Source organism: Falco naumanni, chromosome Z, assembly GCF_017639655.2.
Source record: "Falco naumanni isolate bFalNau1 chromosome Z, bFalNau1.pat, whole genome shotgun sequence".
NCBI lineage: Eukaryota > Metazoa > Chordata > Aves > Falconiformes > Falconidae > Falco > Falco naumanni.
Window position 1 is genome coordinate 13,020,571 of NC_054080.1, and position 11,485 is coordinate 13,032,055.

At 44.6% G+C, this 11,485-nt stretch overlaps 1 protein-coding gene across 2 annotated transcripts in view; it reads left to right on the forward strand.

Annotated features, from left to right (window-relative positions):
* The window catches only part of MUSK (muscle associated receptor tyrosine kinase), a 54,174-nt gene extending 43,077 nt beyond the window's left edge, over window positions 1-11,097 (forward strand). Inside the window, exons 12-17 of one of the 2 annotated variants that reach the window (XM_040580392.1) lie at window positions 251-339; window positions 676-835; window positions 2,083-2,272; window positions 2,611-2,802; window positions 8,203-8,351; window positions 10,421-11,097. In XM_040580392.1, coding sequence (XP_040436326.1) covers window positions 251-339; window positions 676-835; window positions 2,083-2,272; window positions 2,611-2,802; window positions 8,203-8,351; window positions 10,421-11,097 — 1,457 coding nt within the window. Of the gene's footprint in view, window positions 1-250; window positions 340-675; window positions 836-1,931; window positions 1,954-2,082; window positions 2,273-2,610; window positions 2,803-8,202; window positions 8,352-10,420 lie in introns of both variants that reach the window. The other variant, XM_040580393.1, reaches the window with a different exon arrangement.
* Window positions 11,098-11,485: the final 388 nt, after the last annotated feature.

The window sequence follows — 11,485 nt, forward strand, 5'->3', positions numbered from 1 at the left end:
TCCCTCTTTGGAACTGATGTGATCATTTTACCAGATTTGATCTTATGTATTGAGGTCAAAATCCATTTAAGTATGTGCAGGAGGCTAAGCAGTTCCTTGCCTGCCGTTGTCTGGTTCTTCTATGCATTTCAGATCTGTTGCTAATTGCCTCATGATCTCATGTAATGACATGAAGTTTATTGTGAGTTCTTGCTGCAGGGCATGGTCTGTAGATGCCTTGACCCCCGTGCTGGTGTTTTTTTTCCTCCAGGAACTTGCTACAGAGGCAATGGCCAGTTTTACCAGGGCTGGGCCAACGTCACAGCCTCTGGTATTCCCTGCCAGAAGTGGAGTGATCAGGTACGAATCAGTGTGAGTCCCGCCAAATGGAGAGCCATGCTTGAGGTCTGCTTTTCCAAAGAGTTTCCCAGAGCTGAGCAGCCCACTCCCAGTGGAAGGGCTAAGCAGGGGACAGGTTGCCATCATTCTTGAGTTCACTGGTGTTTCACACTCTGTTCCTGTTTCAATCTGCAAGTTTCCCTTCCTGTAGCAAGACATGTTCTCTGTCATTCTGACAGACTACTGAAAGGCTGTTTTACCTCTGCCTTTCTTTGCTGCTTGGTTTTGTTTTGTTTTACTAACACCAGCAGGAAAAATTACACCAAAACGCTAATCCAGTTTGCCTCCTCTCCCAAGGCTCCCCACTTGCACAGGAGGACTCCTCAGGTTTTCCCTGAGCTGTCTGATGCTGAGAATTACTGCCGCAACCCAGGAGGTGAGAACGAACGTCCCTGGTGCTACACAAGAGACCCATCTGTGATCTGGGAATACTGCAGCGTGTCTCCTTGTGGAGATGGTAGGCAATTGCAATTTATGGTTACTGACACAGTGGTGGTTCTGGGGCCGTGCAAGGTGTTTGCATCCCGAGTGCTCAAGGCCTCACCAATCTGTTCTGTCTTCTGGATTCAGCCAGTCCTGGTTCTTCTCACGGGTTCACTCAGCATCTTTTATCAGAAGGTATAACATGTGCCTTAAAGACGGAAAAATGAAGACAGGCAAATTGAGCACCTTGCCCCAGATTATAAGGCCAAAGGATGAAATAAAATTTCCTGTTTTATTATGAAAAATGGATTTGCCACACTGCGTTTTGAGGGGAAAGTAGGGTTTTGGGCTATTTTCCAAAGCTGTTTTGCTTCTGGCAGTTTTTTTTCAATAATAAAAAACTATTTTAACTAAAAACAAATCTGAAAAAGATGGAAACATCTTTGCTCTGTGATGCTGAAACTAAGTCTTTCTGTTATTTCTTGTTCAAAAAACAGAACAATTTTTGAAACATTTTTCATTCAAGATGAACAGTTTCTGAATTTCAGTGTTTGGAAATAAGAATGCTTGCACAGAACACAGGGGTACCGTGAACTTAAGGGAACACAAGTCAGTACTAGTACTGGCCTTAAAAAGAACAGTTTAAATTTCTTTCTGTTCTTGATCATTGCATGTACAGATTAGTATTTTCTAGAATGTCACAGAAAGTACTCAGCAGGTAGGTACCTGAATATTTTTTTTTTTTCTAATGATACAGCCAAATGTATTTTACACTAGTTTACCATATTTGCCCCATAAAGACACAGATGCAAATTGTTGAAGGCAAGGGGATATTTCAGGAAAGTATCACTGTGTACTTACTTGGTCTTACTCTCCTTCCTGCAGATTCCTTTTAGGACACATGATAACACATTGTGGTCTATATTGTAGACCATTGATCTTTCTCTCTGCAGACATTACTATATTTGAATACTGTTGAGATCATTAGATGTGAACTCTTACCTGTAACTCTTGCAAACATTCCTTACCAGAACTGTGTTTGCAGCACATTGGGGACTCTGTCTTGGTCTTCACCAGATCCTGGGTTTTTGCATTTGGCACCAGAATGGGTTTTGCTTCCTACAAACCAGGCTTCCCTACTATAGTCCTCTCGTGCAGTCATACGGCTGTATCTGTAATGTCAGTAATTTCCAGGACATCAGTCTGACTCTGTAAATACTTGTTAGAGAAAGCCCTATAAACTAGCAGAGGCATAACATTCTGATTTGTTTTGCGTTACAGCTTCATTATCACTAGGAACAAGAAAACCAAATGGAAAGACTCCAAATCTTCCCCCTCTTCCTACCTTTTCCCCTACATACTCCATGACTGTTGTCATCTCAATCATCTCCAGCTTTGCCCTGGTTGTGATTTTCGGCATTGTCACCCTGGTTTGCTGCCGTCGGAGAAAGCAGTGGAAAACCAAAAAAAGGTAAGGCTTGGGCCTTAAGGCAGCAAATTCTGCTTTGAAAGAGGACTTGTTTGTTTCTGAGAGCACAGTCCTGCAAATGCCTGGTAGGGTGTGAGCAGCCCTCCCTTTGCCTGTGGCAGCTCAGTGCAAGCTCTGGCAAGTCCCTGTGGCAGACTAGATGCTGGTCTGGTGACTGTTTTGGGGACATGGCATGACACCTTGTTGCAAGGCTCTTTCAACAGCTCAGCTGCACCTCCCTTTTCCATCCTTGAAGAAACTAGCCTTGGAGGAAGCATAGATAGTTATCTCCCAGTTAAAGGCTGTGCACACACTGACTGAAAACTGCTCTGTCATTTCAGAGATTCAGAGACACCAACGCTCACCACTCTGCCCTCCGAACTCCTGCTGGACCGGCTGCATCCCAACCCGATGTACCAGCGGATGCCCCTTCTCCTCAATCCAAAATTGCTCAGCTTGGAGTATCCCAGGAACAACATTGAATATGTGAGAGATATTGGGGAAGGAGCATTTGGGAGAGTCTTCCAAGCAAGGTAAGCAGCCTGTATGAGTCCTTTTTAACTGGAGGTACCTGGGAAAAATTGGCAGTTGGACAACAACTTATCTGGGCACTGGAAATCATTTATTCATTTACTCAGATCAAGATCAAATGCATGTGTACCAAACAGTACACTCAAGCTTGAATAATTGTTCCTGTTGTCTACTGCTTCCTGTTGATATTAAACTTTTGTTACAAATGGCTTTCCTGTTCTTCTCTCTAGTATATGTAATCTTACTGACATACCAAAGTCTGGTGTAAAAGCTTACCTAAATTTATCATCACTGTTTTTGCCAAGAGTATTGCCTGTGACATGTGACCTATTGTGAAATTCCTGCATTTCCCAGTACTTGCAAATTGTCTGTGTGTGGTATCCTTCATTATAATGACAACACTGGTCAGTAATTACCACAGAGGGCAATGTTACGTTATAAATGTCATGCTACAGTTAGGTTCTGACACGGTTTCCATTTGATTCAGTGGCAAAACCAAACCAAACCAAAAATCTCCTAAATACCCAACCTACTTAGGCCAACATTATTTTTTTGTGTGTCCCCCCTTTAGTTACTCATTTTTTATTCTTAGAGTTTGCAGCCATCATTGCCTGTTTTAAATTGAAGATATTAGATGAGATCCCAGTTCTGTTAAATCTCATGGGATGTGAGACCATACACTTCTTCAAATGTGAAAAATGTTTCATTGAAAATCCCAGAGATGAACCCAGTGCTGCCTAGACTGAAGTGGATGGAGAGTGTCTAGTTAGCCTTGACAGAGCATGTAATTTCTTCAGGACAGTCTTTGGCCAGTACTTTACTCCTCAGAAAGTCTCACCCCCAAATTCTTGAAGGAAAGTGGACAGACTGTCCAGCTTCATGTTTACTCAAGATAGTTTTCTTTGTCCTTTACAGTTAACAAGTCTTGGATGTGGGTGATTTTGTAGCTCTATCTGGAGTAGTGTATGACGACCTCAGAAAACCCAGGGGAGTATCAAAGTCCCACTGGGCCAAGACCTGCCTGGTGGAACTGGTCCCATGGACTTCAAAGACAAAGGACCCTAAGGACTGTCCTGCAAAATGCAGTCATAATTTCAGATACTTTTAATGTTTATAGTTATGCTGTTGATGTATCTGCTAGGAAATGAGTTATGCACAGGTTAAATGTGTTAGAGCAGGGAAACAGTTTCAATAGCTCTGATGGATTTTTTTTCTAATGAAGGGATGCATTTTTTCTAATGGAAGAGATGAAGGCATACTTTTCATTAATACAGAGAGGGCTAAAAATAACAAAGTTTGAAGGGCACGCAGTGGGAAAATTGCAGACACTTAGCCTGTGATTGATTGTTAGCCTGGATGGCAAAGTCGAATGCACCCGAGCTTGAAACGAGAACAAAGCTGCAGGAACTGTGTCACAGCTGCGCTCGGGGCGCTGCGCACTAACCAATGCAGGAACACAGTGCAGCCCTCATCCCAACCTCAGCACAACTCTTGGGATGCCACCCTGCAGAGTGTCACCTTCCTGCTTGCACAGCAGGCGTCTTCACCACACCGTGGGTGCACAAGCAGGGCAGGCAGTCTTTGACTCTGCACTGCGATCTTCATTATAATTTAAGTGCTGCACAGACCTTTCTGGGCTGGAAATGACTCTCACCCACATCAAGCAGGAACTCTCAAAGGGCATTCAAGTGTTACTAAAAGCACTGGGTTAAGCAAGTGCTAAAGTGGTCTAAAGACCTTTCATGTGGATTTCATCCCTCCCAGTGCTGCAATTTCTTTTAATTAAACCTTTTTGCTATTTTTAGTGGAAACCAGGAGAAAAAGGAAAGGGGGGAGAAGCAACACATCTTCTTAGCCAGCATTTGCAAAGTGAAGAGTACCATACCCTGAGAAATGTCCGCTGTCTGTGGCTCGGGGAAGGAGCCCCAGAAATATTGCTTCTAAAGGGCTTCCTTATTTTTATTAATATCTCTGTCAAAGTCCCTTCAAGGCCTTATATTTCCAGGAAAAATTTAAGGTACGGCATTTCTGTGCACCGCTGGCAGATCAGCGCAGACTGCTGATCCAGTAGTGCCAGCTGTGTATCCCTCCAGTTTGCAACAATCACAACTATTGTTGCCTTCCCATCTCAGATGGATAATATGTACTTGTCTACATGTGTTAAATGGACATCTCAAGCTAAGTTTAGCAACCTTCTTACTTCTACTGGTCTCACGTTTCTCCCTCTCCTGTAAACACAGCTATGCACATGGTGCCAGTGATGCCTTTGCCAATTGGCTTGCTGTGAGTCCTGATTCAGTGTTTACTCACTCCTGGGTCAAGCAACATGTTAGGACAGGAAGTGTCTGGCTATCATTTACTAGCTTCTCCTGAGAGGCTGCCATCTTCGCTGGGGGCAGCTTCACAGTGGAAAGGATGAGGAAGTAACCAGTTATCCTAAGATGTTCTTAAAGCAAGACTCAAGACCTTGTTCGGGTCTGTCCCAACTGGGTCGTGCCAGCTGACTTAGGGTCTTCTGCCTGTGGGAAGACCATGCTGGCCCCACGTGCCACCAGTGGAGCACCAGCCCTGTACAGTTCAACACAGACCAGCATGCAAGTTTTTTCTCAGAGCTGGAGCTGTATGGTCCAGGCTAAGCCCAAGGCCCAGGACTGCCTAAAATCCTGGGTATGGGGGTCTTTTTTAGCAGTCTGCTAGGTCCCCACTGCAAAGGCACACCTCATCATCTCTGCGTGTGACAAGCTGTTCCTAAGGTCAGAATTTCTCAGACAGAAGTCTCATATTGTTTCCAAATGCAAAGCGTGTTTCTCCAAACCACAACAGAACAAGCCGCTAGCAATTCAGAGCACTGTCCTGCCCACATACAATTTTTTTTCGAAGGATAGGGTAAAGGTTGGTCTCCACCAGCCTCAGTAGGTGTTAATTGCATCATTTAATGTCTAATATGGAAGCTATGTGATGCTAAGGAAAATGTGGGACAGGACACAGACTCTCTGTTGGTAGGCTTGGGGTGAAATCCCTAACTGCACTGCTGGTTAGTTCTCTGAACGGCAGGTACCTAAAAGCCAAATGCTGCCAGTGTTGTACAAATCCATTGGTGGTGAAGAAGGCAAGGACAGCTGCTGTCCATCCTGTGCACCGTGGACATTTCTCATAAGCATTTAGATAATAATGAGAGAGAATACCCAAGGTAATTTCTGTTGATGCATCCCAGTTCTAGAAGACATTTACCTGTTTTCTAGAAAGGACGCCACGTGCTGATCTGCTGCCTGAATTTTCCTGGTTAATTTCAAAAGCAGCAGCTTCCCACTGCTCCTGCGTAGATGTGCCCCCTAGCCCTTTGTGCAAAGACTGTCTTCTAGACACCAAAGGGGTCAACTTCAACAGCTCTCTGCCAAGACTGCGGAGTCTGTCTCTGTTGTGGGTCAGTGTGGTTTTCCCAGGTCTGCTAAGAACTGGGCTGAGTTAACACATGAGTTACCAAGGATGAAATTATTTGCTGTTGCCTGAAGGCCCATTAGAAGGCTTTGTGCATCTTAATCTCACCTAAATTACATTTAGGTTAATTTACATTACAGAATTTCAGTGAAGACTAGATGGATGGGAAGTAGAGGGATAGATGTACTTCAGGCGTTAGCCTGGGGTGAGTTTCTTTCTTCCAAGAATGTGAAACAGAGCTGTGCCTGCCCCTGCTTTGGCACTGCACTAGGTCTGCACTAGGTTTGCTAGCCAGTGATGAGTGGTAATCTACAATGAGGCTGTTTGGAAGAGATAAAGACTCTCCTCATTTTACTTTTAAATGCTCTACCGGTTTCTGCAGACAGTTGCTGCTGACTTGCTCAGGGAGTGAGATTAGGCAGAAGCTGGTAGATGCCACTATTTCTCCCCTCCTACTAGACTGGAAACTCATTGCCAGCACAGGGGAAAAAAAGGAAGACATTTTGCTGTAATGAAGGCAGTAGTAGACAAGTGTGGAGTCTGCTTCTCTGTTCTGGCTTGCCAGACCTCCTCACCCAAGTGTCTCAGCTGTGATCTGGCCACCTGTGAGATTCCTTTCTTGATGGGCACCCTGCCATCTTCTGACATTTGACATTTACAGCGTCCAAGTGCAACTGTTGTGACAGCCATATGTCTGGAGTAGATGACAAGGAAACTGGAAGTTTGCTTTGGAAATCGGAACCTCCTCTTGGAGCTACAGAGCAGTAAAATAACCTGGTATTTGAGCAATGGTGGGCAGTTGGGCTAGCGTAGTAACATGACACGTAAATGCACGTCGCTCTCCATGGGCTCTGGCTGGCTACCTGTAAGGAGTGCATTTTAACTGCAGGACCCCTGGGAAGAATTTGCGTGGGCAACAAAATGGACATCTGAGGTTTGACACATCTTTGAAGAGTGGAAAGTTACTCTTCTTTGGCAATAGCTACCTCTAAATCTTTGGCAAGCCCATGTAATTAAACTTGTTGAGGGCACAGTGACCCGCGGATAAGAAAACAGAGCCTGTAATCGCTTTAAGTCAGGAGGCTTTGTTTCTGATAGATTTGTGTCCCTAAGCTCCTGATGAAGATTCACCAGTGTCTTAAAATGGGTGTATTCACACGTTACATTGCTCTTCAGACAGGACACGCGTATACTTTGTCCCCTCTGTCCTGTCATCTCCTTCCACTTGCAGGAGCATAGCTGTTTCCTAGACCTCAGCTCCAGCACATTAAATTCAGCTGAAATTAGCTCACGGGTTTATAATAACTTGTTGAATTACAGGCACACACATATGCCATACAAACACACACACAGAGAACAGTGGCAAAAGGGTATTTTCCTTACAAAACCAGGGAAACATGCTTACTATAATTGTTACTTTCACTCTAATAGTAGCCAGATGTACCAATACCATCATTGTGCCAGGCATGGGACAAAACACAGTGAAAAGAGGCTCTTTCAACATTCTAATATATAATAGGTTTGTTTTTAAGTCTGGTAAGCTCAGCCATGACACCTCAAAAGCAACTTGTTTGGACTGAAGAGTCCATCCTGACCTCCATGAAGTTTCTGATGTGACACCAACCCAGGCAGATGCTATTGCTCACCACCCTGTTATTTATTTATCTCTTTACCAATCATGGTGAACAGTCTGTATGCAGAAAGAGCAGTGGCCAAAAAAAAAGCTATATTGGGTTTAGCCTCCTTCAAGTAAATTAAATGTCTCTGTACTTTGCAATGCAGACATGCCCAAGAGGTGAAGATGGTCTTTCATGTTCCTTCATTCGATGCTGGGGCCTTCCACTTTTTCATTTTTGTTTTCTTTTTTTTCTGTCAGCCTGTCCATTTGCACCAGAAACAGAGCCTACATTTAGTGTGCATATGCATCCATCACTGATGCTTCCCTTTCTCCTCTCTTCCTGCAGGGCCCCAGGGCTGCTGCCATATGAGCCTTTTACAATGGTGGCAGTGAAAATGCTGAAGGAAGAAGCATCTGCAGACATGCAGGCTGACTTTCAGAGGGAGGCAGCCCTCATGGCAGAGTTTGACAATCCGAATATCGTCAAACTTTTAGGTATCTGAATGCCCACATACAGGGTACCATTTTCTGCAAATCCGCTGTGGGGTTGTTGGGGGTGCAGGTGCAAACACACATGCTTGACTGGCTTGGCGCTTAATGCAAATGGCAGTGCTGTTCTCTTTTGTGAGAGAAGATGCCTCTTGCAAAAGAGGTGAGCTTTTCGATGTGCTAGTGCATGCTCTGCTGAAATGTCTGTCACAAGTGTCAAAATGCAGGTCTGATGCTGTTGTGTGAATGAAAAGGATGTTGCATTGTAATAAAGTCTCCTTGTCCTGCACCGAGTACGTTGTTGACCATCTTGCTGCCTAGCTCTGCTTCCAGTTTAATAACATTGGCACAGATATCTTCAGGGAAGGCACGAGCTTCCTGGAGCTGTGATTTATTTTTCAGATACTTAAAAAAAGACGAGGAACAAGTCTTGTTACTTTTATGGGTCCCCACTTAAAACTGTGATGTCTGAACATGCACTAGCATTAAAAAACCAAAATGAAACAAACAGAAAAAGGCAACTGCAAAAATTATCTCTTCCTTCCTTTCCCAGGGAAAGGAAACCCCGGTTTATTGGGTATTTCAGAAAGTCTTAATGATGTAGCTTGGCTAATAGGGCGTTCTTCTGTTAAGAAAGCTGCTAACCAAATTTTAATTCAGTCAGTTTTCAGTTTTTGACTGAAGTGGATGTTGCTAGCCACCTTCACATAGCAATTCTGATTTAAGTTGTTGTGTGCAGATTGGAACCCTGTGAACAGGCAGCTGAGATCATCATTCATTGCAATAGGAGGTTCCACAAAATTTGGAAATAGATAAATCCCATTTTTGGGAAAGCTGGGTTGCTACAAGTACTTTGGCTGCAGAAAAGAAAAGCAGGAAATGCCCCAAACTCAAATAAACATTGTGTTTATTGTCAACACATTTTAGGTCCGGAAAGGGCAAAGGTACAGGAACAAACTGGTTTCATATTGTGGGAGTGTGGAGAAAACAGCCATGTTGTTGAAGACAGCTTAGATGATAAAACTTTCACATACACTCCTCATGCTTGTCAGATCCTGATTTTATCACACTGGGAACAGTTATCTGTTTTTCCTCAAAGATTCAAGTATTAGGTCATTGACAAGAATTTCAGATTTCACAATAAGTTGGATGAACCATTGCTAAATGATGGCCCTAAGAAAGCAAAACACATACATTTTAAATGCTGGGTTTTGCTCGTTGGCAATTTAATAATAAGCAGACAAATATTTTTTGCCATATCACTGTATGCTCTGTAAAACTGATGGGAGCGGGGTCCTGTACTGATTCTGGCCCCAGGTAAAGCTGATGTAGGGTCAGGCATGTGTCCTTCACTGGGACTAGGTTCTACATCTATTAGATGTGGCAAATGTCTCCTTTCTGATGTCTGTTTTTAATTTGTCTTTCTTTAATTTTTGAGTATCTGTCATGCCAAAAGTAATTTCTGCAACAAACACTTTTTTGCATGATATGTTAAAAAAAAAAAGAAAAATCCAGAAGAAGTTGTAGTGGGAATGTCTTTGCATTTCAGATAACCCACTGAAGTCTTGAACATGCCCCTTGTGATTACTCCTGAAGTCTTCCTGCATATGTGTAGTCCCTACATCCGTATCATTATAATTGCAACAAACAAAAGAATTAAGAGGTACAGGGATCAGAATGATAAAGGTTACTTTCTTAAAGTTTGTCCTTCCAGTTGCACCCGGGGAGAGGTAATACTTATATTAATGCCAGCTTAAGCAGGATTGGGGTCTTAACTAATCATAGGTCCAAATGTATATCTTTTTCCTGGGATGTCCAGACAAATCAGGCAACTGCATGATTTATTGGCATCTCCCACAGAGCTCAGCATTAGATCCCTGGTGAAGGAGCTTCAAAGACACAAAGGGATGCATGCAAACTTGGTGGCACTTGCATGCTTCACCTTTTTCTCTGTCCCATCATGCCTTGTTGAAAGTCTCCCCTTTGTGTAAGTGTTTTTGGGTTTTTTTGGTTCTGCACAGCAGAGCCCACTTTGCTACCCAAATGACTGGTGTGTTGTGTCTATCTTCTTCCAGGTGTGTGTGCTGTTGGGAAACCAATGTGCCTGCTCTTTGAATACATGGCATATGGGGATCTAAATGAGTACTTGCGTGACCGCTCACCCCGCAACCTCTGCAGCCTGGTGCAGGGTAGCCTGGATGCACGGATCAGCCTCTCCAACCCCCTGGCGCTGTGCTGCACCAGCCAGCTCTGCATTGCCAAGCAGGTGGCTGCAGGCATGGCGTACCTCTCTGAGCGCAAGTTTGTCCACCGGGATTTGGCTACCAGGAACTGCCTGGTGGGGGAGAACATGGTAGTCAAAATAGCCGACTTTGGTCTCTCAAGGAACATGTATTCGGCTGACTATTACAAAGCAAATGAGAATGATGCCATCCCCATCCGCTGGATGCCCCCTGAGTCCATTTTCTACAACCGCTACACCACAGAGTCTGATGTATGGGCCTATGGGGTGGTGCTGTGGGAGATCTTCTCCTATGGCATGCAGCCCTACTATGGGATGGCTCATGAAGAGGTCATCTACTATGTGAGGGATGGGAACGTACTCTCCTGCCCAGACAATTGTCCTCTGGAGCTCTACAACCTGATGCGCCTCTGCTGGAGCAAGCTGCCTGCTGACCGGCCAGGCTTTGCCAGCATCCACCGCATCTTGGAGCGCATGTACGAGAGGGCTGTGGCCACCCCGTCAGTCTGAGGGGTGCACCTGGGGACGTCCCTGGGTTCACCCATCCAGGCTGACTCGGACCAGCCTGTGGGGTCCTGAGCAGCAGCTCTACACAAAGCCCTGCTTTAGGAGGAGGAGAAACAACTTTTCCTTTGCCAAGCAAGAAGTGTGGACTGCACCCTACTACAGTGGGCTATACCTCCCTGAGTGGAACTGTACCTCCAAAATGACAGTGCTGTCCCCTGGCCACCAAACCCAGACAACTGGGTTTGGTGAGGGTGGTGGCTGTGCCAACTCATTACCTACGTTAGGCATTTCCAGGAGCAGAGTTCCCCAGGGAAAGCAAACCAACATTTTGCTGGTGTCACTTCCCTTCCTCACAGGTCCCTCCATATCCTTCTGCATTTATGGTCCTGGC